The sequence below is a fragment of the Anser anser genome (assembly GCF_964211835.1).
Source record: "Anser anser genome assembly, chromosome: 1".
NCBI lineage: Eukaryota > Metazoa > Chordata > Aves > Anseriformes > Anatidae > Anser > Anser anser.
The window spans coordinates 42,942,975-42,965,756 of NC_139720.1; the positions used below are offsets into that span (position 1 = coordinate 42,942,975).

The 22,782-nt window shown below is 41.7% G+C and overlaps 1 protein-coding gene across 6 annotated transcripts in view; it reads right to left on the reverse strand.

The window, feature by feature from the left end:
• Positions 1–20,600, reverse strand: part of PPP1R12A (protein phosphatase 1 regulatory subunit 12A) — a 129,640-nt gene extending 109,040 nt beyond the window's left edge. For 5 of the 6 annotated variants that reach the window (XM_083838001.1, XM_083837999.1, XM_083838000.1 and 2 more), the window contains exon 1: positions 20,177–20,595. In XM_083838001.1, coding sequence (XP_083694127.1) covers positions 20,177–20,413 — 237 coding nt within the window. In that variant the 5' untranslated portion in view covers positions 20,414–20,595. Of the gene's footprint in view, positions 1–20,176 lie in introns of all 6 variants that reach the window. The other variant, XM_083837997.1, reaches the window with a different exon arrangement.
• Positions 20,601–22,782: the final 2,182 nt, after the last annotated feature.

The following is a 22,782-nucleotide window of genomic DNA, read 5'->3' on the forward strand; positions in this document are numbered from 1 at the left end:
TGGTCTAGTGGGTGACATTGGTGGTAAGGGGATGGTTGGACCAGATGATCTTGGAGGTCTTTTCCAACCCTAATGACTCTGTGATTCTAAGTGTAATTTGAACCAGTTTTATCATGGGACAAGTCAAAGAGGATGAATTCTAATAATTCTCCTGGTGGCTTAAGCCATCGCATTCATGAGATTGTAGACTTATCTCTAACAGTAAGACTAAAAACACTGCTACACTTCACCTTTGTAGGCACTGGCCCGGTTAACACAAAGTCCTTGCTTTGGAGCCTCACTGTTCTGATATTGAAAGCTAATGCTATCTGCACAGTACGCCTATGCATGCTTGGCCTTGAGACACCTTTATAATATAGACATCTTTCACACAGCAGAAGCCAACATCACAGATTGGATGTGGGAAGGTAAAAGCAGTGTAAAACTGAAAATTATTGCACTAAGAAAGTGATTATAAAGTTTTAAGAGTAAGTTGTGCTTAATTTTCACTTCCTCTCCAGAAGCCAGGTAGCCAAGCCAGTTTCCTTTAATTTGAAACTCATGAGTACGCCATAAAGAGGAGCTTGCTCCTGTAAGTTCCCATGTTACAAGTGTGTTTAAGGAGTAACAAACGAAGTGTCTATAAAATAAATATCTACCTAATTGCAACACACGTTACAACACAAGTTCCAGGTATTGCTTTGGCAGATACCTGCTACGTGCACAGCAGCATAGAGTATGACACAGCTGATTATTACTACGTAGTTAAAGCAGAATATTCTAGTAGCTAGTTTTAGTTTGGGCAAAGGTACAGTTAGACAGGAATCCAAGGAAACAAGCATGTTATTGTTGATTTGATTAATGCCGTTCTTTGGGAAAGATGTCTATGAGCTAACCTCACTCAACTATGAAGTAATGAATCCTTAATTACGGCAATCTTCTCTATTAATGCTTAATATTTAAAATTAACCTGTACTTAAGGTCTTGAACCTCATCTTGAAGATGAGGTCTAAAGGAAGGTTAAAGGCAGAACTACAATACATGATTTGTCTTGCTCTGAATTTTCTCATTTGAGATTTATTTGATCTCCATCTCAAAACCCTAGCACATAGGCACAGAACCTGAGAAACTGAACAGCCGATAGCTCTCATCTCATCAGCAACCTCCTCATCACTCCCAAGCACGTGCTTCATGACACAGCAAGTGGAAGATGAGCACACTCACCCTGTCCTTATTCTTCAAGTGATGTTGTGAAGCGTGCAGCATGAGCTTCCTCGGTTAAGTTGTGCCTTAATCTCAGCTGACGGCATTTGCTTGAAATGAGGCAGTAATTGACTATTTCTAGAATATCAAAGTGTGAAACCTTCTCACCAGAACTGGGAAGTTTTAGTAAAAGTGATACATGAACCCTTACTGAAATAGTTGTGGAACTGGACAGAGAGAATAGACTGATCTACAACCTACATGTCTGAGAACAGTTTATGAAGTGCTTCTGTTGTAAGGATTACTGCGTATTTGCCTTTTAGCTAATTTCTGTTTCCAACTCGTACTGAGTCATTTTTTCCGTTACTGCAAGCTACTTTGTTTTTATTGGATGCTTTCAGTCTAAGCATGTTCAGAACGTCACATCTTCAAAATTATGGTTAAAAGCAAGATAAAATTTGCCAAAATTAGCAATTAAAATGAGCCTGAAGTAACTGGTATGGCTATGTACTTTAAAAAAGATTTCTGTACAACACTTAAAACATAAATTTAAACAGTTCCTTCTTTGCCATCAAATAATAACAGTTTTACCACCTTGTGGATGGATGTTTGGGACCCAACATTATTTCGTCACCAGGCATCTCATACCATCACAGTGGCTAAAAGGTGTTCAACTGAGCAGCTCTAACTTCTTACTTTAGGACCTTAGCTTTACATAAATGAAAGCTACATAAAAACTACAGACTGCAAGATCTGCTGCTTTGTAGTACAAATAAAACTTCTGAACAGCAAGATGGTGTATTTTTTCTTTAATAGCTATTGCATTAAGCATAAGCAAACACCATTACAAAAAAAGTTTACAGTGTCTGATAATTTCATACAGTTGTGAGAATTTATGCTAGTATTTTCTGTGAAATCATTTAAAACTTATAGCAAGTTTGCCTTAAGGAATAATTATACCTACCCAACTACTCAATTTTAATTCAAGAAAAAAGAAACAAAAACAAAAAGCAGCACTTGAACAGCAGACAGCTTATATTTATTACAGTTCCCCACAATTTGCAGGTACAGATACAAATTAAGTACAACCCACATTTAATAGTATAAGTCAAAAACTTATTTTCCTTCAACTTGAATCTGACAAAATTATACTAGCTTGCATTTTTTACTTGATTATATTAATCCTCTCCAAACATCAGACGTCTTCTATTATAAAGCACTGTAGGGCAGGAGCCATGTCTTCAGAGGTCTGTACAGAGTCCAGCAGAAGTAAAGTCACTGTCATTAGGAATTTCTGCTCACTCTGTATGTCAGGCAGATCACGGGCTAAGAACTATTTTATTTAATAGTTAACATAGCTTCCTGGTGTCAGTATCACTGTAACACCAAGGAATTCTAGCCATGGACCAGGATCTCTAGATGAAATATACCATATATATCCATGGGGCTATTCAAGTTTTCTGGAAAAGGCTTCCTGCTTCAAAATCCAGAAGTCTGTTTGAGTGTAGCAAAAACAAGAGTCTCCAAAATGGAACAGAAAAAAAGGATGAGTGTTATTAGCACACCAAAGGTCTTGAACTCCATAAACAATACTGTGGACAAACTATCTAGGGCATCTGAATTTCTGCATCCACTTCTAAGAATGACTATTTAGCACAGACAGGCTGAACTATGTTTTTAATTAAAAAGATACTTCTGTTTAAACTGATTTCTCATCACGCCAGAGCCTCCAATTTTTTTTAACCTATTTACCAATTTTTTAACCTGCTTACACAGTTGTGTCATTTTCTAGACAAAAGTCAAAAGCCGCAATCTTTCTTTTGAAAAAAATAAGCCTCAGTCTCAAGTAATCAAAAAGACAATCTAAAGCATAGACTTCTGCAATATCTAGAACGATGCTGCAAGATAACCAATTTATGGATTAAATACTTATACAGAACTGAGAAGTGAAGGTCTAGATTTTACTTCATTGCTTTGCAGAACAAGGAATGTTTCGGTGTAATGAGATCTCTTCTCACATCACACCTTTCATTCCATACTCTGTCACTGTTCCTCCTTTCTTCTAGTTCCTCCATTCTGCACTTCCTACACTGTGCTTTTCAGGAACTACGACCACTTAATATGAGTGCAAATTCTGCGCAGTGCGAAGATAATACTTACCTAGCTGCCAAAGAAATAGACTCTTAAGCTTGTGAACAGGCTGAGTGGAGACATGCCCTTCTCAACAGGGTAACACCTGCATACTCGCACTCAGACTAGAGAGAGCCCCCTTGCTTGGTCTTGCTGGAACAGGGCATATTGCACCACAAGCTACGAAGATCAGTAAAATACCAACCAGCAGTCTAAAACCGTCTACTGCAAGTACATAGTTAAGAGAAGACCATCTTACTGCTTCTTGTAACCTTGAGAAAATGACAGGCCATCCAGAATACAGCAGGAAACAGAAGGACCAGTACCCAACTGCAGCAAATACCTAGCCTCCATATATTTGTCTCCCACAGCCAGGGACCTGAGGAAGCTGGAACTCCTTAGGCCTCCTTAAAGTCTAAAAATACATAAAGAAGATTAAAGGTAACCTTTCTGAGGTAAACAGACAGCCCCCCTCCCATTTTTACTGCACCTAAGAGTACTCAGAGAGTAAGCAAATACCCTCCAGATACTTGAATGGTAAAAGCACTGAGGGGTACAACCCTCCACTAGGCACTCAAAAGCAGAGGGGCGTCCTAAAGATGCTTTACATACTTTAAAAACAGCCCACCTCATAAGAGAAGGCAGCATCACGTTCACAGTACCTACTCCTCGAGCTGAATCGAGAAGCCCACACAATGGCAGCTCTTTGTTCATGAGGCCCAGTAGAAGACACTCCACTCCCCCTCCAAAAGAAGTTTTGAGCAAACCACAGCTCTGCTTCATCTTTCAGCTTCTCAGTGATCCTCCGAAACAGTACTTTCTACAAAAATTAGTTACTAGTCTGACCTGCCTATCGGGAAAGGATCCCAGCCATCCTGCACATGCCATTATATTAGTTCTGTTTATTTTTTTTTCAGTCCCAAGGCACAACTTCAAGAGCCTTTTGTCTTTAAAGGCAAGGTCAGAATATGGCTACAAGGTTTGACAGACTGCAGTTACAGGTTGCATCATTTTTATTCCAATTTACGTAGGACCTTTGGGAACATGTAAGCAGACCCATTTGGTAGTTTGCCTGCATATCTTCCCAGCTCTACTTTTGCTTAGAAGTCAGATTTGTCAAAAAACAAAACCTGAAGTAGTACTAGCAGCAAGCCTCCACCAAAACCTGAAACATCCAGCAAGCTTTCCCATAGAACAAACTGTTCCCATCCCTTGGATGGTTTTGTAAGCTTAACTCAATAGCTCCCTGGGAACAGCACAGACCACTAGCAATAGTAGTAGCACAATTTCATCCAGGTTCTCTCTTTAATTTTCAAAGCTGAGCCAAAAAAAAAAAAAGGAGTAAGCCTTCTATCTAGGCAAGAACATTTATACTGAGCCACAGCGGAGCATAGACTTATGGAAGCAGCATTCATAAATATGCTGTTTCTGACATACTTTGGTAATAGTCCTTTTTGTTCAGCAGTTCCATACCAGAGTCTCAGACTGCAGGTAACCAGTCGCCACTGCATGCATACGAAAACATGCACACACACTAAGCTGTCAAACTATTCCAGTTTCATGCCAGTCAGCTTGAAAAAGATGATTAAATGCTAAGAAATAAAAGTTCCCCAAAACAGCAGCCACAAAGGTGAAGGGTGAGGGTGGATAATGAGGGATTGATATCTTGAGGGAGAAAGGGGGGAAAAAATAGTCAGGGAAAGAAAGAATTACGAAAAAGTGACTTAAAAACCAAAACTTTAGATATTAAGCAGTGTCCTCATACAACTACTATCTGGCTTCATGGAAGAGATCTTTAAGACACAGAAGGAAGCAGTAGCAAATGATGGAATCAACTGCTGTTGTTGAACATGAGTAATGTTATGAATTTGCCGCAGTATTTGTCTCCTGGAATTCACAGCTGCTTGGCTCTGATTTCCAACTGGAAAACCTATAATTTCCATTTTAGGAGACCAACTTGAAGGAGGTCAAAGCAATCTGGCTATCCTTGATTACACATCACAGTTGGTTACAAGCTGATGGATCTGCTTGTGCTGGTACATGCACAAAAACAAACTTCATCAAAGCAAGTGTACTAGATCTTCATCAGCTGAAGCAGTAGTACTAAATTTTACTAGAGACTCTGCTACAACTGGACAACGTCACATCTGCTTCTGGCAGTTTTAGAAGTAGTGCTGGATGAAGTTAAAAAAACTAATCCCATATAACAGTACTGGTGAATAAACATCTTGATTTCACAACATTCAAAGACTTCTCTATCTTCAAATTCAACAAGATGTACAACTCAACATATGTTTGCTGATTAGCAAGTGCAGAACATTTCTCTCTCTCCTTCCCAAACTCTTCTGAGTTTGGAAGAGCTCAAAAAAAGATTCCTGGCTTATTGCATTTAGTGGAAGTACAGAGTGTTATAACTACTGGCATAATATATAAAAGAATTAAGGCAATGCAAAAAAAAAATCACAATTCTTTCATTGTAAGTGGCACGTATATCAAAGTCATGGTGGAACCCAATGTAAATTTAGGATAAAGTTAAAGCTTGTTAATTTGAACGCTCTTCTAAGTGGAAAAAGCTACTGTTAACACAGTCCCTTGAAGACCCAAGCTTAAAAAGAATGTTCTCAACACTTATTACATTAAAGATTCAAGATTCAGAGACATAGAGGCAGAATTTTAACTTTTTTTTTTTACAGCTGAGAAGTGTTACCAACCAGCTAAGCACCTGTACTGTTGGGTAATCAAGGCAGCCAAAAATATTACTAAAAACAGTATTAAGATCTAGTAACAACATGGAGATATTGCAGGCCATTACCTCAAAGCTGTACATCAAGAGGCTCTAGCATACACCTGCCTATACAATCCTGTACTTGAGATGCCACAGCAGTCGATAAACTACATGATGGGGAAGTGTCTCCTCCCAACAGCTGTGAAGAAAAGCCACTCTGAATGTTAAGAATTATTAGCCATGCATGCAGCTTGCACTAGAAGTGGGAGGGGCGAAAAGCCATACGCACCATAACCACCACAGTCTGTTCTGACAATATACTACCATTCTTTGGCCTAGAAATTAAAAGTTCTCTAGCCAGAAGAGATGAATTAGAGATTCGTACTCCGAACAACTTTAAAACTAGGTAAGTAACCAAAGCATTACAAGTTTGTTTTTACCTGTCACCTCTTAATACTTGCTTGTAAAGGACATCTAGGTCTGTTGCAGAAATGCAACTTTTGTTCTCCATAGCTGCTAATAGCTACAGCATATTCTGCAAGAGGTTTCCATTGAGCTTCACTTCGTATTTTAACTTCTATAGCATTTACCATAATCTGTCCAATTTGACATTTTGCTGTTTCATTCAGCAAGATGCAGCACTCCCCTTTGATTCTTGCTTCTGTGGACACAAGCTTTGAGAGCCAAAGGAACAGCAGCAGCTGATGACTAGTCAAAAGCCTCAGGATAAACATGCCTGAGAATGCACATTCAAAGACGAGATAGGAAAGTAGCCAGAACTACTGGATCAGCTGTAGAAATGTATGTCTTCCTGGCTGAAGAAAGGATTTTCCTGGCATGATTGACCAGTCTGTTTGGCCAATAACTTGCTGCCTAATTAGAGTTCTCAGTTTGACATTGTGCCAACCCAAAGGTGTAATTTTACAAATTAAGTGTTGTTCCCATCCCCCCTCTAAAGCAGAAGGGTCGGACAAATCACCCTTCCTCGGTTATTTCAACAGGCCACCAACAGCCTGCTGCTCACCTTTCAAGTGTCAGCATGATCTTACAAGCAAGAAGTTCCCTTCATTCAGCATCTTCTAAGTTGGCCACAGTATTATTTTTGTAGGACTGAAATGTTTTTAGGAAAGAGGGGAAATCGTTTTCTTCCAAGAGACTGACCACTTTTGGCAATGTTCACCAGAGTGGCTAAGCTTTTTTCCAAGCACTGTTTTCTCATGGAGTCATGTTCTGCCAGCTGATAAAACTCAGTCACAAGTATCTGGAACTTCAAGGCTTGTATTCAGAAATCAAGAAAGCCATGGAAAAGCCAGAACACCGCGCTGTACCAAAGCGGGCAGATTATCTGCATCTTGTAATAATTTAAAAGAGATTTACATGTGATCGTTAAAGCCAGAGCCTTACTAAAATTGGCCTGCACCCAGAAGTATTTGAGATTAAGGAGGCAACCAGTCTACCAGTCACCAATATTCTTGGTGAATCAAGACTCACTGAAAGCATCAGAGGCTTCCATGATCTATACACAGCCACTGACAAAAGCAAGAGTTCATCAAGTTCCTTGGTTCATGCATGTGGCTTTGTAAGTGGTTCACATCCCTTTCCTCACGTTTTGCCACTCTGTGCATTAAGCAAAGTCAAAAACATGCCAGAGAAACTTACAATGAAAGCAAGTAGAGCCTAAGTCAAGATCTTGGGTATCCTCTTGAAGCCAAGACGAGCTGAGATATATGTAACTGAGATGCAGGATATATATACATCAGTTGCTGATATCACCAAAGGAAGTAAACAAACCAGCAACAGACCTTCCTTGGGGCAAGAAAACAAAGTAGGGCACATGCCATGTTTCAATAAGCACCAGCTCCTTGCTCAATGCTACGCAGATGCAGACTTGAGTTTGGTTTTATAACTCAAAAGCACAGACAATACTTCGTAAGCATCGCTGGCTGTTTTGTTGCCTCGTAACTTTTCAAGTGTCAAGATCCAGTTTCTACAACACAAGGAGACAGGGCAAGAAAAAAAGGAGCAGTTTATCTGGATTCAAAAAAATCCCATCTCTGTTGTTGTTTTATCTTATGACAGGGTAATTAATATTCTCTACCCTGTCTTTCTCTGTGCCCACCTTTGTCTAGTTTGAAGGACTTCTTCCAAGAGCAGCTTATGCAACTATGGGATGTAGTATGGGTCTCATGAATCACAAGTAACTATAAGTTACAAAAGTAACTCAAAAAAATTAGCGGTTTACTACTCATTAAGTGAAACGCAGTTTTATAGCCTATCGTGAGCTTAAATGCCATACATTTGAAGCCAAGTTTTAGGCCACCTTTATTAAGAAGGAATGAAGGTTCTGCTTAAGGTTAAAAGAGTTTTACTACCTAAGCAATATTTACAGTTGAAGCTGCCACACAACAGTCCAAATCAGTTAAACTTGTTATTATGTTTTTAAACTCCGTATAAACAAACACCTTTCATGTATTAACAGAATGTAAAGTGCATGCATGTTATCTTATACATTATCAACAACAGTGGAACATGACAAGGCAAAACAGGGAAAATAAAGTTAAATATGGGAGAGTTTTCTTATCTAATATTATTTTCTACAGATAATTAGAGAAGAGTTGGAAATTCTCAAGATCCAAGAGGGGACAAATTACGACAAAGGCAACCATGAGTAAAAGCTCGTTACTGTACATGCAGGTAAGCAAACAGCTGCAGAGAGACAAAGTCCCTGGAGGAACTCCAACAGAAGGGAAATTACACATCAGCTCTTTCAAGCAAACACTTGAGTCATATCTGTGTAGTTGATGATAAACTATGTCACTGATGAATCTATGACTCTGAAGTCAAAAGTAACTTTCTAGTAAGAAGCTTTAAGTCCTGTTGGTAGGACTTTTACTGGAATCCCCCAAGGTTTGCACACCTTTACCTTCAGCAACACTTTAGGTATATGCTGTATTTTGCAAAAAGCTTAAATTGAAGAACATTTTAATTAGACTATCATGTAAGCTTTTTCACATCAGAGTTTCCCCGTTTGTGCTTTCAGCCAGCATTTATACCTGACATGACAGATCACATACTCTAAAAGAGAATACTGAACAGTTAATAGCATCAAACTTTTAAAAACCACCTTGATTAATCAAGTATTTTGTTTGAGTAGGCTCTTCAGGCTTTGGTAAAGTTTTCATAAGTCAAACTGAGGTTGACACCCAGCACCTGACCTTCCCCCAGGAACTGCTCCACACACATCCAGAAAAACTTGCCCATTTCCATGTTCCTTATGCCAGAGGATCCGCTAACAGTCAAGCTCCAAAAAGCTACAGTAACAGCAATTCTCACAAGTAGGTTTCTTACAGCAAAAATAGATGTCTGCTCCAAACACACTGAAACTGATTTTAAGCCCTCACATGTCACCTAGTCAATCCATTCACCATGAAGAAACTACAAAACTTCACCCAGCGCAGAGCATACCCTCCTCATTTTGAGATGCGATTGCTTTCTTCTGTTGCACTGACCAAGGAAATGAACATCTTCCCAGCTTACTGCACCATTCCTGCCTTGGTGACAGAAGGGACAGTTATACTAGCATCAAGAAAAAAACATTCAGTTGCCAAATTGTTCCAGTAGGATTAGTGAATTTCAGTAGAGAAACCTGTAAACTTAGGCAAAGCTTGGGATGTTCTGAAAATTAGTTTTATCTAATGGCACTTTGCTTAAGGGACTGACAAACACTGTATCCTCTTCAACACGACCCTGATTTCCTATGTACTAAACTTCAACTGGTAGACACAAAATAAGCCAATTACTTAACTAGTTGTAGGACTACAGCTATCTTACCAAATATAACCAGGTCCTGAGTGTGGTAGCTGCTAATTATGTTTCACACTTACTTCGCATTGCCTCCATGAATTGTGAACTGAAAGTGATGATTAAGAAACCAGAACTCCAGTAGTCATTTTACCAAAGCACTGCCTTACACTCAAAATCATATTAGATATTTTTACTAGTCTTTAGTAACGCTTGTTCAGGGTGGTAGTTTTTCTTGCAGGGAGAAGGGAAATGACATGTTTGAGCATGAAGTTCTTATTGAAGGTAATATGACATTCAAATACTTCAGGGGAGCCTCTAGCTTTAAACAAGACCAAAACCAACAAACTAAACCTGAATACTAGCTAACCCGTAACTAGCAAGAAGATAAACCAAGCAGTCCTTCTCAGGCATGTTAAGACAGTACCACAGAATCACCTGGCATGTCAAGCCTACTGTGCGAATTTTCTATCTATACTTCTCCAAACTTTGTCTCCATCATATCTGTAGTATACTCAGAGCTATCAATACAGTATAATATGGCTCTTCCAGGGACTGAGAAGGAAAAGCTGTTGAAGAACTACTAAAGTCCACTCAGTGTATCTAAGGTGGTTTTGTTTTTGCAAGTATAAAAGGCAGCATCTCAAGCTGCCACAGATTAATCGTGACAAAAAAAAAGGCAAAGGGACAGCTGGATTGAAATGGGGTTTCCCTCCCAGTGACATAAATAACCTATCTTGCATGTTCTCCTTCATGAAGAAGGAAAGAGCTACATTTAACATGCTAATACTTAAAGAAGCAGAAATAGCCTAACATCTACCTCACCACCCTGTAAACAGGGTATCTGACAGTAAATATTTTTCCTGGTTAATGGTTGCAAACTAGCTACAATTAGCACCATGTGAAACTTAATTCCGCCTACAGGGGGACACAGGAAAAACTTCTGGTCCATATTTATTTAATGCAACCTCATCATAAGACTGAGGTCTTTAATACCGCATAGACACCAGAACAGCACGTTGACTCCAAACTCAGCCTTATGAAATGAGATTATCTTTGCTATTCATTAGTGTAAAGCCAGCCCATTAGCAAGGAATTAGTAATTTTAAGTGAAAGACTGCTACATACTGAGGTTAGCACTAGGATAATCTAATTCAAGAACAACGCTCAATAGCAAATTAGGGAAAGGGTAAAATTCCCCCATATCTCTCATCCGATTTTCAGCAGCCAGAACCAGAAAAGCAAGTACTACCTCTTTTTATGAGGAATTCCTATACAGAAACAGTGAGAGGTTGCTTGTGTTTCCATACTTCACATCAGTACCTACAGCTGTATCCAGCACCTGTATGCATTGCCAAAGCACAAACTTCTCAGGACAGCTTCTTCCTGTATCCCAACCACAGCTCCTTGGAGATCTTTCTTTCCACAACCTATTATGACCTATGAACAATTTTAGATTTTTCCTCCTAGTTTTACATTTGTTATATTTACACCTGGAATTATTTACACTAACATGAAAAAATTTCTTCTTATTCTAGAAGCAGGAAGAAGCCGAAGAAACTGATGTTACACACAGGTTCTTCTTCTTACAAAAAGAAAGCGTTGAGCTATTTTCCACAGAGTGCCAGACAAAGAGCACAGTCCTTGTGAAAAAGAAATTTAGTAAGCTTTCTAAAAATATTGTTTTATATGGTGTGATGGAAGTATTATTACTACCTAACAACGGAAGTCCCAATTTAGATGACAGGCACAATACTGCCATCCCGATCTCACTCTTCACTGAGTAAAACCTAAGGCAATTTGGCAACTCACTTTTGCTCAAGTTCTCAGCAAGTTAGACACCTGAAATACCAGGCCAGATTGATTTGAAAACATCTCCAAAGAAGACACGTACTGAAATTAGCAAAGCAAGTTTAAGAGTTGTTTGCTTTTTTAAGCTAGTTTAAGAAAAGCTACAGCTGTAACAGCAATAATTAGGGTTACTTATAGTTTATAGAATCATTACAGGGAAGGCAGACAAAATGCAGACCAATCGAGAAGATGCTACCAATAGCTTTGGGTTGTTTCAGTTCTGGGATTTGGATGAGAGAATGGGCAGGTACTTTTAAAAACCATCCCTGATTTCATTAAGGTTACTCATGTAATTAACCCTACTCATTCAAGCATAATTGCATATATTTATAAACATAAAGCTTTTGTTAAAACTTGGCACAATATCCTTTGTAACTAAAAATAACAATTTTTCCTACTTCAACAATGGAAGTATAGGTTTTAAACCAAGAACGCTGTAGCAAGTTTCAGGACATTAAGCCAAAAGTTTCAGAGCCAGAAGTCCTAGTTGGTATTTTGGTTTCCAAAGGGGCCCACAAGGATCCCAGATTTGACAGAGGAATGCAGCTTGTCAGCGTAGGCTTCATCCACTTTAAGTATTTCAGAAAGTAGCGCTGACCACATGTACAGCAGCATACATACACACTGTCAGCAGTGCTCACCTTTGTTGCCAGATGAAGACACTGTTTTGCCTTAGAAAGGTTCTCAATTCAAGTATGAAGTTTTAAGAAAAAAATGTTAGGCAAGTCCTTCCTATAAGTTTGAAGCAAAACCTGTTAATGAGCAGTTTGTGTTGCTAGTTTATCTTAGCCATTTTGTGTAGGAATCCAAAAAACTAACAGGTAAATAAGTCACACAAACATTTCAGAGCCACAACACAAAGCTAAGACTTGTATGCAGTTCCCTGATGTACAAGAAACATCAAGTACTCAAGTGTGTACAGAAGATGCTTGGGTTACTCTTCCAGAATCACTATCAGGACAACAAAACAACAGCAAAAGCAAACAATCATCCCAGAAGTAAAACTTGAGCTGTAACCACTCCTGGCTGGCTAACTGATCACATCAAAGCAAACTGCCACAATTTGCACTCAAGACCATGCATTACAACCATAACCTAGGAAAAATAAATAGAAATATATTTTAGACTGATTTTAAGAAAAAATAATCCACGAAACTTAGCCCCTGACAGAAAGTTTTAAAGCCGGAACTGTTTCTAAAAACCATTGCTTACAGATATTTTGGTATCATGCTGGTTTTAGACAAAATATAAAGTTAGCATTCACGTGAAGTTACAGTAGTACCAGAATCACTTACTTGCAACCTTGAGGACAAACCTATTACTATTTCCACACTTGGGTCCAAAATAAGACTGTTTTGGCTGGTCAAGGTTTTTTCTTTTCCTTTTTCCCCCCCAGGGGGTGTTTCACCATCTTCCTAAAGCCAACTTCACTCTTCATTTATAGTAGCAGACCTTTGGAAGCCATTACCCTAAGAAATATACCCACAGAATCATATCACAGAATGGCTTGGGTTGGAAGGGACCTTGAAGATCACCCAGTTCCAACCCTGTGCCATTGGCAGGGTCACCTTCCACTAGATCAGTGGATGTTAATGGGATAAGTGCTAACACTGTTCATGCATAAAAAGGAAACTATCTTGTTCAAAAACTTCACGCTGTTAATTGAATCTTTGACTCCTAATTCGTGAAAACAACGTTTGCAGGATAAGCACAGGGGTTGAATCAGTGCTCTGGAAGAAAACAACAGAAGCCAGGTACCAGGTCTTGTGAAAACAAAGCATGAAAAAAAATCCCGAAGTACTTCCCCCTACGAAGTACCCTGATCATCTTTTGTCTTCTTATTCTATGCTTATCCTCCTGAAGCTGCTAGAAAGAAAACAGCTGAGGAATGCCGCCACTCTTATGCCATGCTTTCCATCGACTGTCATTTCAGGAATGCATATAGGAAAGTAAAGCAGCTTGGAATGTCTCCACCCACCCAGCAGTATCAGGAGCTGCCCAGCTCACCAGCAGCTCCACAGCCTTGCAACTGCATACCAGTTTACACTCCTGTGGTCATCCAGATCAATGAAGACAGATATATTGTTAAGAACCGATACAGTATTTGTTGGGTAAACATTCTCATATGCTGCGTTTCCTACATGGCATATAGTAAGCACTGGTAGTATGGCAGTAACGAGGTAGAGTTCACAATTTCTTGGTTGCAACAAGTCCCAGAAGTACGTACTCGTGCTATAGTCGTCCAGAGCTACCACATTTGTGCATCTAGCCTATTTGAATTCTTGGATAAAATTTAAGCATTTGAACAAGCACGTGCGCGTTCCTCAATACCATATCCTGTGAGCCCAGCCTCAAGAGTCAAGCTTATACAACAAGAAACAAGAAGTTCAGGGGGCTCAATTTTTGAGAGGATTGCAGTGGGTATCTTACTAGCCCAAGTAAGATGAGAGAGAGCGCAAGCATGCATAAAGGCATAAACAAGTACAGGCCTGGCCAAGAGCCTGTCAAGCCATCTGTTCCAACTTAAGTTTAGCATGTACCCTTAAGCCTGGAATACAGAGATGTGACTTAAGACTTACAACTGAGGAGCTGCTAATGATCTATACTGGCCAGTTCTGTGTCCTATCCGCAGATCTATCTAATACATTGAAAATTAGTAATTTGGTAAGCAGTAACAAATGGTAAAATAAAATGGTAATTGAGAAGCTTGCTACTATGACGCCAAGATCAAAAAGGCCTCAAACCAAGCATGCTCACATCAGTTTTATTCACACTTATAATTGCACTTATTATCTACTCTTAAAAGCTGCTTTTGATGATTTATCATGAAAGGAATGTTCTAAGATACCAAGCATATGCCAGAATGCATACAAAACCATGGATAAAGCTTTAGTGTAAAAGCACTATGAATGCCACAGTGAAATTCACAGCTAGAGAGCAGCAGAAGTTGTTCCTGAGCATCAGTGTCAGCAAACACTAAAGCCTTATCATCTGAATGTATCCTTACACTGAACACAGAACTCCTCGTACATGACTCAATAAATGTCAAACAAGGAAATTTGCTTTAAACGCTTCATTACTATGCGCTAGAGTTCATTTGAATTTTCTATTTATGCATAACAACCATAGTGATGAAAACTGTTACAAAACCAGAAATGAAAACCCTGGGTTTAGACTTGACAGAGCTTAAAGAGACCAAGAGACACTTGGAGATAACAAACCTAAAAAGGCAAGAAGATCACCACTGATTTTCTGCTTGGTGTTACAGAAGTAACAATTACTCCAAAAGCAGCATTTAAAATTTCCACTATTATACTGAAAGTGTATTATGAAGAATCACATCTTTTCTCTCCTCTTGCCTCCATTTCAAGGGGTAAAAAAATTCTTAGATGACATGATCATTAGAAAGCTAACAAGTACATATTGTAGAATCTGAACCTAGCTACTGTAACTATGGAGAGACAGATCTATGGCCCACACAAGAACCGACTCCAATTACAAAGGGGATTTTAAACAAATATGCCTCTGTAGTCTAATCACCGAGTGAAGTCAAAATTACACTTATTTCAGGACTCATTTTTGCTATGCTTTGTTGTACAGCTCAAGAATTAAACAAGTCAGGATAACATAATACAAGCTCAACAAATGACTCCAAAATTCTCACTTGTGTATCATCTACAAGAGCTTTTGGGGGCTGCGTGGGTGGGAAGCTGTTCCCCCTTTAGGGAGAGTTCCCCCTTTAGGGAGGTTTAGACATCAGGTTCATCGCTACGCACAAAGCCTTTCTGTGCAAAAGGAAGTTCTCCTACTTGATAATCTTGAAAAAAAATGAACAGGTTTACCATACACAGCAGTATTTCCACTCCCCAAAAGAAGCAGTGCAGAAGTCATAGCTGGGAGGTTACTAAGATAGCTTTGAGCTATTTCTATACCTTCCTTATCCTTGGATGATGGGTGCTGCTGCTATGATGCAAACACCCTGGAGATTTAAGACTGCAGCAACCTGTTCTTTGCTCTTATGACTTGACGTGCTCTGCATGCTGTGGCCCCAGCTCAAATACATGACCTGTGTTATCATTTGTCAAAAAGGATTCCGACTGTGCAGCCTTAATGCCCTCCATCTAGACCTAAGGCAGAGGGATCCAGTGCTGGTCAAATTTATGTCCCTTTTTCACTTCCTGTTTGAAAGGATGTCATAACAAAGATGACACTGATGGCTACTGTAATGATCCCCTTCACCACATCAGGTACTGTGACCATTCCACCAGGAGTCCTGACAGAATTTTTCATATAAACTATGAGGAAGCTTCCTACAAGGAAGGTACTTCTTACTCACAAAATAAAACCCAGGCACAGGACTCACAGGACATACTAGGTCAGTGGTAACAGTGTATAGTTCGGATCACACGTGAATAGTTTCTCAGCATCTTAACTAGTACTGATGGACCAATGCAGAAAACTACAGCAGTGACATCAATACGAGTTTCTATTCAACCCCGCATAATACCAGGCCTCTAAACTGTTGTAAAGTTATAAAGCAGGTTAAACAGTCAACTTCGTATGTACACTTAGTACTTGAAGAGTTACAGAAAAACACTGAAGTTTGCAACAGAAAGAAGGAACAGCCTTCGGGAGACTTTGCTTAATTAAACTCTACTTGTCCTGAACCAAAGGGAGCACACACTCTTCATTAGGCATTAGGAAGTTCTCTTGCTGTTCAGTGACAACACCCGGAGAACACAGTGACCCCTATGCACCAACAGCCAAGACCACGCTGCTCGTGCTCCCCAGGCAAAGTCTCGATTAGGCCACTGAGACATCTTCCACACTCCGTGGCGGCACAAGGCTGCAGCACCCATCTCCCTCACGCAGACGGAAGGAGTGCAAACAGCAAGTCACCACCTCCTAGATCTGAGAAGCCTCAAAGGAAGAGGACAGCCGAGAAGAAAGAGGCCCGAGTTGTCACGGCCCAATCCCAGCCGCCTCCCCTATCAGGAGCACGCAGGTACTCACTCCGCAGAGCAGGCCCACGCTCCCCAGGGAGCGGCACGTGCAGGAAGCGCGGCCTTCCAGGAACCCGGGCACATCCCAGCCCCTCCCGAGCACACGCAGCCTTCCCACGCTGCTGCCCAGAAAGGGTGGGCTCCTCTTTCCTGTAGGAAGCTCCGCGCAGCTTTTAGGCCAGCCACTTGCAGTCACTCAGCAGCAAGTCCCAGTCGCGGTGAGCCAAACACATCCCCTTGCGTGGAGGGCAAGGAAAGAGAGCAGGAGAGAATGCAAACCCTGAGGAAGGGTAGGTGCTCTGCTTTAAACAGGACCGAATTGAATCCCCCTTTTGATAAGTATGCCCCAGAAGGCTTTACTGAAAAAAGCACAGTATATTCTTATTTCAGAATATGTCACTTTTCCCCCCTCTCTGCAGCAGCCATTAATCTGGGAGGCCACAGCTCACCTCTGGGCCCTGTTTTTCTCCAGTCCAATTGTTACTGCAGATAAGACAAGCTGCGCTATCTATATGCTACATCTCAGCCTGGGTGACAGCTGCCTGGGAATGCACTATTTAACAGCATTATCAACTTAACCTCCAAGTTAATCGAACAGACTTCTGATTTCAAGTTAGACCTTATAAATTTATAAAGGTTTTCTGGTCTCACACACATAGTATGTATATAACTTAAGATACTGCAACAGGATGCATAAAAATATCCTGCTGCAATATGCTACGCTATATACATCCTCCCATAGATAGATAAATTGCATATCCAGTTTTGTCTTTTTTGCTGAAGGCCTAAGCTGGATGTATGCTGAAACAAATTCTTAAAGGAAGAAAACAATGTCCAAATCCAACATTAGATGCAGGAATAAAAATCACCATCTAACAGTTTTTTTTTTTCCATAGTTCTTCAAGACTTTTAACTCAAAGCAATTTAATTGACATGCCCTCAGCTATAATGCACTCAAGTCTGCAGTGAAATAAAATGAAATCACTCACTGGCATTGATGAGAGATGAATGAAATGCCTGCATATGCTCTCCCTTTTCCTCCTCTGAGCAAAACCAAGCCAATTGTAATCCCCCCCCATACACAGTAAGGAAAATAGTTCTACACAAAGCTTTCTGAAGGTAATGACATCTTACCCCACTGAAATGGGAAGTTCAGCTAATTACTTTAGTAACAAAGCTTGATGCTCCATTAAAGACAAGATCTGAAGCTCACCAGAATTCCAGGATTAATAGTACTTCCCCCTCAGCATTTCCAACCACCCGGGACATTGGGGGAGAAAAAACAAACAAAAACCACACAGCTTAGGCCTTTTCCTATAACTGTTATATATAACTGGGGAAAAAACAAAAGGCCAAATAGGAAAAGAATTAAACATTTCATATACTGTCAGACACATGTTTGTTCTTAATAATTGCGGAAGAAAAGTTAGACGCAAGACAAAAACCTACCCAAACAAGGTAGAGTCACTTTGTCTTTGTGGACAAGTTTATTCCTGTGAAGCAGTAAAACCTACACGGAATCTGACAACAAAAAAAAAAAACAACCAACAATGCAACAGCAGCCATGGCAGTCTTAAACACAACAGACTTTAACATTATTGACATTTGTCACTCTTCCTGACAGTTCTGACTGACTAGTTGCTGAAGAGTTTCCTTTGGGAACAGATACAGCTTTGATCCATTCTGCAGCCAAATCTGATTAAATGAATCAACGCTATAGACTGTGTAACATACGATTTGCACCTTTTATATGGCATACTAGAGAAAACATTGATGATAATAAAGTGAAACCGTAACAAAATGGTTGCGGGCAAGGATTTGTTGTTATGTCTGCCCCCCTCCACACCTTTTTTTAAAAAGCATAAAGATGCCTGGACTGCCTCAAGAGGATTATCGTTTCACAACTGATCTTCTTATTTGCTTTTAATATCATAAGACTAGAAAAGGCTCTTTGGTATCACTAAGAGCAGGAGAGTGAGCAAGAGTTTTAACAGTGATGTAAATCTTTACCTCCGTTCTCTTAGACTTCGCCCTTCCAAACTACAAACTGACTACAGGTAGAAAGAAGGGCAGAATAACTCCTGAGTAATTTTGCTGCAAACTTTAGTACCCACGGTGTCAAACATTTGAAAATGCTCTCTAGACGCCATGGAGAGAAACAGCACCATTCATCTCATCCTAAGAGAGTTAAACCAAACGTCATCCTTCCCTACCAATCACCAGCCCACAGTAACTCGCTGACCCAACGATCTAACCAGTTAAGGAATGACTTCTAATACAGAGCTCCCCCCATGCACAAAGCAATCATAACTTGATTAGAAAAGAATAAATACAAAAAAAAAAACACACTATGAAGTGACAGGGTAGCCTGGAGTCAGGTAAGCCTGCTGCAGTAACATTGTGACAGAGTTAACCACAACACCCAGTCATTCTTCCAGTTCAGTTCACAACTGAAAGTAAACCAACCCTTTCCACAGCCAAATGAGAGATGACTTACATACAGGAAACAGGGCAGAAAGTAACAGAAATTTACATCTTATGTTCAGAATTTGGCTCTATCCTTTCTTACTTCATTACCGTGGGGCAGCTAACGCTTGTAGAAATTCACATCCTCGAAAAATCTGTACGGGGTGGATGACACGCATTGAATTCACCACCTCATTTTTGACAAAAGCACGACATAACAGTGTCCTCACCTAACCGTTTGGGGAAGATTTCTGCTCGATCAACCTACATCTCAACCGTTTTCTTTTTCCTTGAAAAAATGAAAAACTTCTAAACTCAGGAACAAGAAACTAGCCTGTCAAAGACTGTGTTTTTTTTTTTGCTTTTTGGACATCCAGCAAACGTAATATCACATCGAAGCTCTTGGCCTTCTAGAGAAAGAAAAACTATTCAGGCAAACCCGCATTATCTCCGGATTGCCACAGCCTTTCCTTATTTGGCTAACGTTTTGAGATTCCAATCAGACTGCTATGAACTTCAACATGCACAAAGCATCCATTTTGAGGAAACTTCACAGCCAGTTTCCCTTCCATTCCCCCCCCCTGCCCCGAGCGCGAGTTCCCTCCGGGCAGCGCCCCCCCCCCCCCGCACCCACCCCCCCCCCCCGCCGCAGCCCCACGGCAGAACAAAGCCATCCGGATTCCTTTGGGCTGCTCCCAGCGAACGGGCCGAGCAGCCCCGGAGCCCCGCTCCGCTTCCAGCTCGCTCCCACACTGCGGCAGGAGCCATGGCTACGGGGAGAAACCCTCCCGGTACCGCTCCGCAAAGCGCTGCCTCCCCCCGCCAGCCGGGCGCAGCAGGAAGCCGCCCTCAGGACCCCGGCCCCATGGGGGGAGGGGGGGCGAGATCCCCTCGGGGGAGGCCGCCCCGGCGCTGCGGCCCCCCGGGGGGCACCTGCCCCGTCCCCTGTTTGCCACCGCTGGGGCCCAGCCTCGGGAGGGCCCGGCCCCTGTGCGCCCCCCCCATCGCCCGCACGGACCTGGTGGAGCGCGGTGAGCCCGTCCACATTGGCGTAGTTGATGTCGGCGCCGCGCTCCAGCAGCCGCAGCACCTCCTCCGTGTCGCCGCTGGAGCAGGCGGCCAGGAAGACGGCGCCGTCGTCGAACTTCACCTTGGTCTTCTTGCGCTTCACCACGGGCGGCTCCAGGTCGGTCTCGGAGCCGATCCAGCGCTTGAGCTGCTCGTTCCGCTTCTGCTTGGCGTCCGCCATCTTCATGCCCCGCTCCCGCCGGGCCCCCTTGGCGGTCGCGGCGCGGCGGATAGGCTTTATACCGCCACGATCCCACAGCGCACCGCGGCCCGCGCTCGCCCTCGCTCGCTCGCGCACCCACCCAGCCGGAGGGCGCGGAGCGGGAGGGAGCCGGAGGGGAGGGGCGGGGCGGCGCCGCCGGCCTCCTTAGCATAACCCCGCGAGATTTCAGCGCCGGGGAGGGGCGGGGAGGGGCGGGGGGGAGAAGGAGAAGGGGAGGGGAGCGCGGGGGGCGCGGCCAGCGGCGTCACGGCCGGGGGTGGGGGCTTCGAGGCAGGGCTCGGGGGGGGGGAAGGGGCCTAGTGCCCCCCTCTCCCCTGCTGGTGTTACAGGAGTTACAACGCCCACACGCACCGTTTGAAGGTGTAAACCCTAAAACGTACTTCCTCAAGACATACAGCTTCTAGGAAGCGAGCCGTTCCGTGCAGTTAGTTCCCTTCCCGGAGCACAGCGTGTTTTCCTTACCGTAAACAATGCACATTTCCATTTAAATTGAGGCATCTCTGGGGATAAAACGTGGTTTTAAGCTTACTGGGAAAAAAAAGTTTTAATTTCAAGTAATCACAGGAAGCAAAGTATAGTCTGAAAGGGTCACCAAACCTCATACTCTTCGAATTTTGCATGGTTTGTTCTTTTCTTAATTACAATGTCTCCTTTCGTTACGGTGGGCAGCCTCACAGCCCGCTCTGCCTTCTTATTTCCGTTTTTATCCATAAGAATGTCAGTGGCATTGCACAAGAAGCGATGGTTCAGGTTATGTACCGTTAGCAGTGTGTTCTCGCTAGTGCTCTTCACAGCAGATTCTCACCTGCAACTATTTGCGCGGTACCCCTCACGCTTGATCACACAGCGGTGCGTGACACGCAACCCGCTGAAAATTTGCAGGAGCAACACAATTGTGGGTATTTGAAAGACAGTACCTGGTAGGCAAGACAAAAGATTTGCCAAAGAAAGTCTTGCAGTCTAAATAGGTGGATGAACAATGACTTGGCATCTAATTAATACATTCCCATTGATGACCCATGTGTCTACTCAGAGATACAGTTTATGTTCCTGGACCTGATAGTGCATAATCCATTTCAGAAGTTGTCTTTGTAGTGTTTGTTACTCACACGGGGTAATTGAGTGGTGCCCAGTATGCACAGTTACCAGCCTGCAGCTTGGCTGCAACTCCTGACTTGTGGCGAAGGAGAGGATCTGTGCGGCATCCAGCTGCATATTGTGGTCTTGTCCTCTTGGGCATCCTTCCCTGGGGACAGACTCAATCCAATGACATTCTGTAAGGAAAGTACCTTCCCACAAAAAGGAATGAACGTCCTCTGTCCCCAGGTGTCTCCAGTATTGTGGGTGTACACTCCCCAGCGCCCTGCAGAACTCTCTTTCCCTCTCTCAATCGGCTTTCTGAAAATTTGGCTCTTCAGAGAAACCACATACCTGAAGAATGTAGTACAGCAATTTCAGCAAGGATTTAACTCAAGAATCAAGTGCTTTACTGGCAGCAAAGTAATTCTAGGCAAATTGATAGGTACTTACTTGAAATGCCTTCTCAGGAATTTCATTGGTAGGGAGCATTTTTTTTAGGTTTCCATCAGGGCTCCAGTCCCCACTCCTTGACTTTGTTCCTCCAGCTCTACTTTTTCTTTCTGGTCATGGGTCCTCCTTCAGCTCCTTAAGCTTACTCTTCTTGGCTTGCTAGGGAAATGCAGAGGTTCTCCAGCTCAGAAAGCATGTCCCTTTCTGTTCTTAAGTAACATACAGTCTGCTTTTAAAGACCATTTCTAATAACTTCCTCTTGATTCCTTTCTCCAGGGCATTTTTCACTGATTCATCTCCAGCTTCACAGAAAACTTTGACAAATATCTTTCCTTACACTGCAGCTATTGGTATGTTCTACATTCTTGACTTCATTTTTTCTTGACTTTTTCATTTTCTGTTCTTTTTTGATTGTACCTCATTATTTGGGAGTTATGTCATGTTTGAGGCTTTTTACACACCCCACAAGCAATGTATGATTCATCTGCGCAGCCAGTTTAAATTCAGATATTCTGTGTATAGGGGGTATATATGCCTTTCCCAGATACCTATGTGCTCTGCAGTAAATTATTTTAATTGGTCCTTGAATGTGATTTAGCAAAGCATATGATCTTTCTTAAGTAAAAAAGTATAGCTGTCACTCATGTATATTTGTTCATCTCTGCAATTGTCCCCATTTTCTGTATTCAACAAAATTAAGCCACACTTCAGAGCAAGAATGATAAGAGTAATAATAATAATTCTTAACACTTGTTTTTAATTTTCTTCCTTATTTTTCCTTTTTCATATAAGCTTATAGTTTC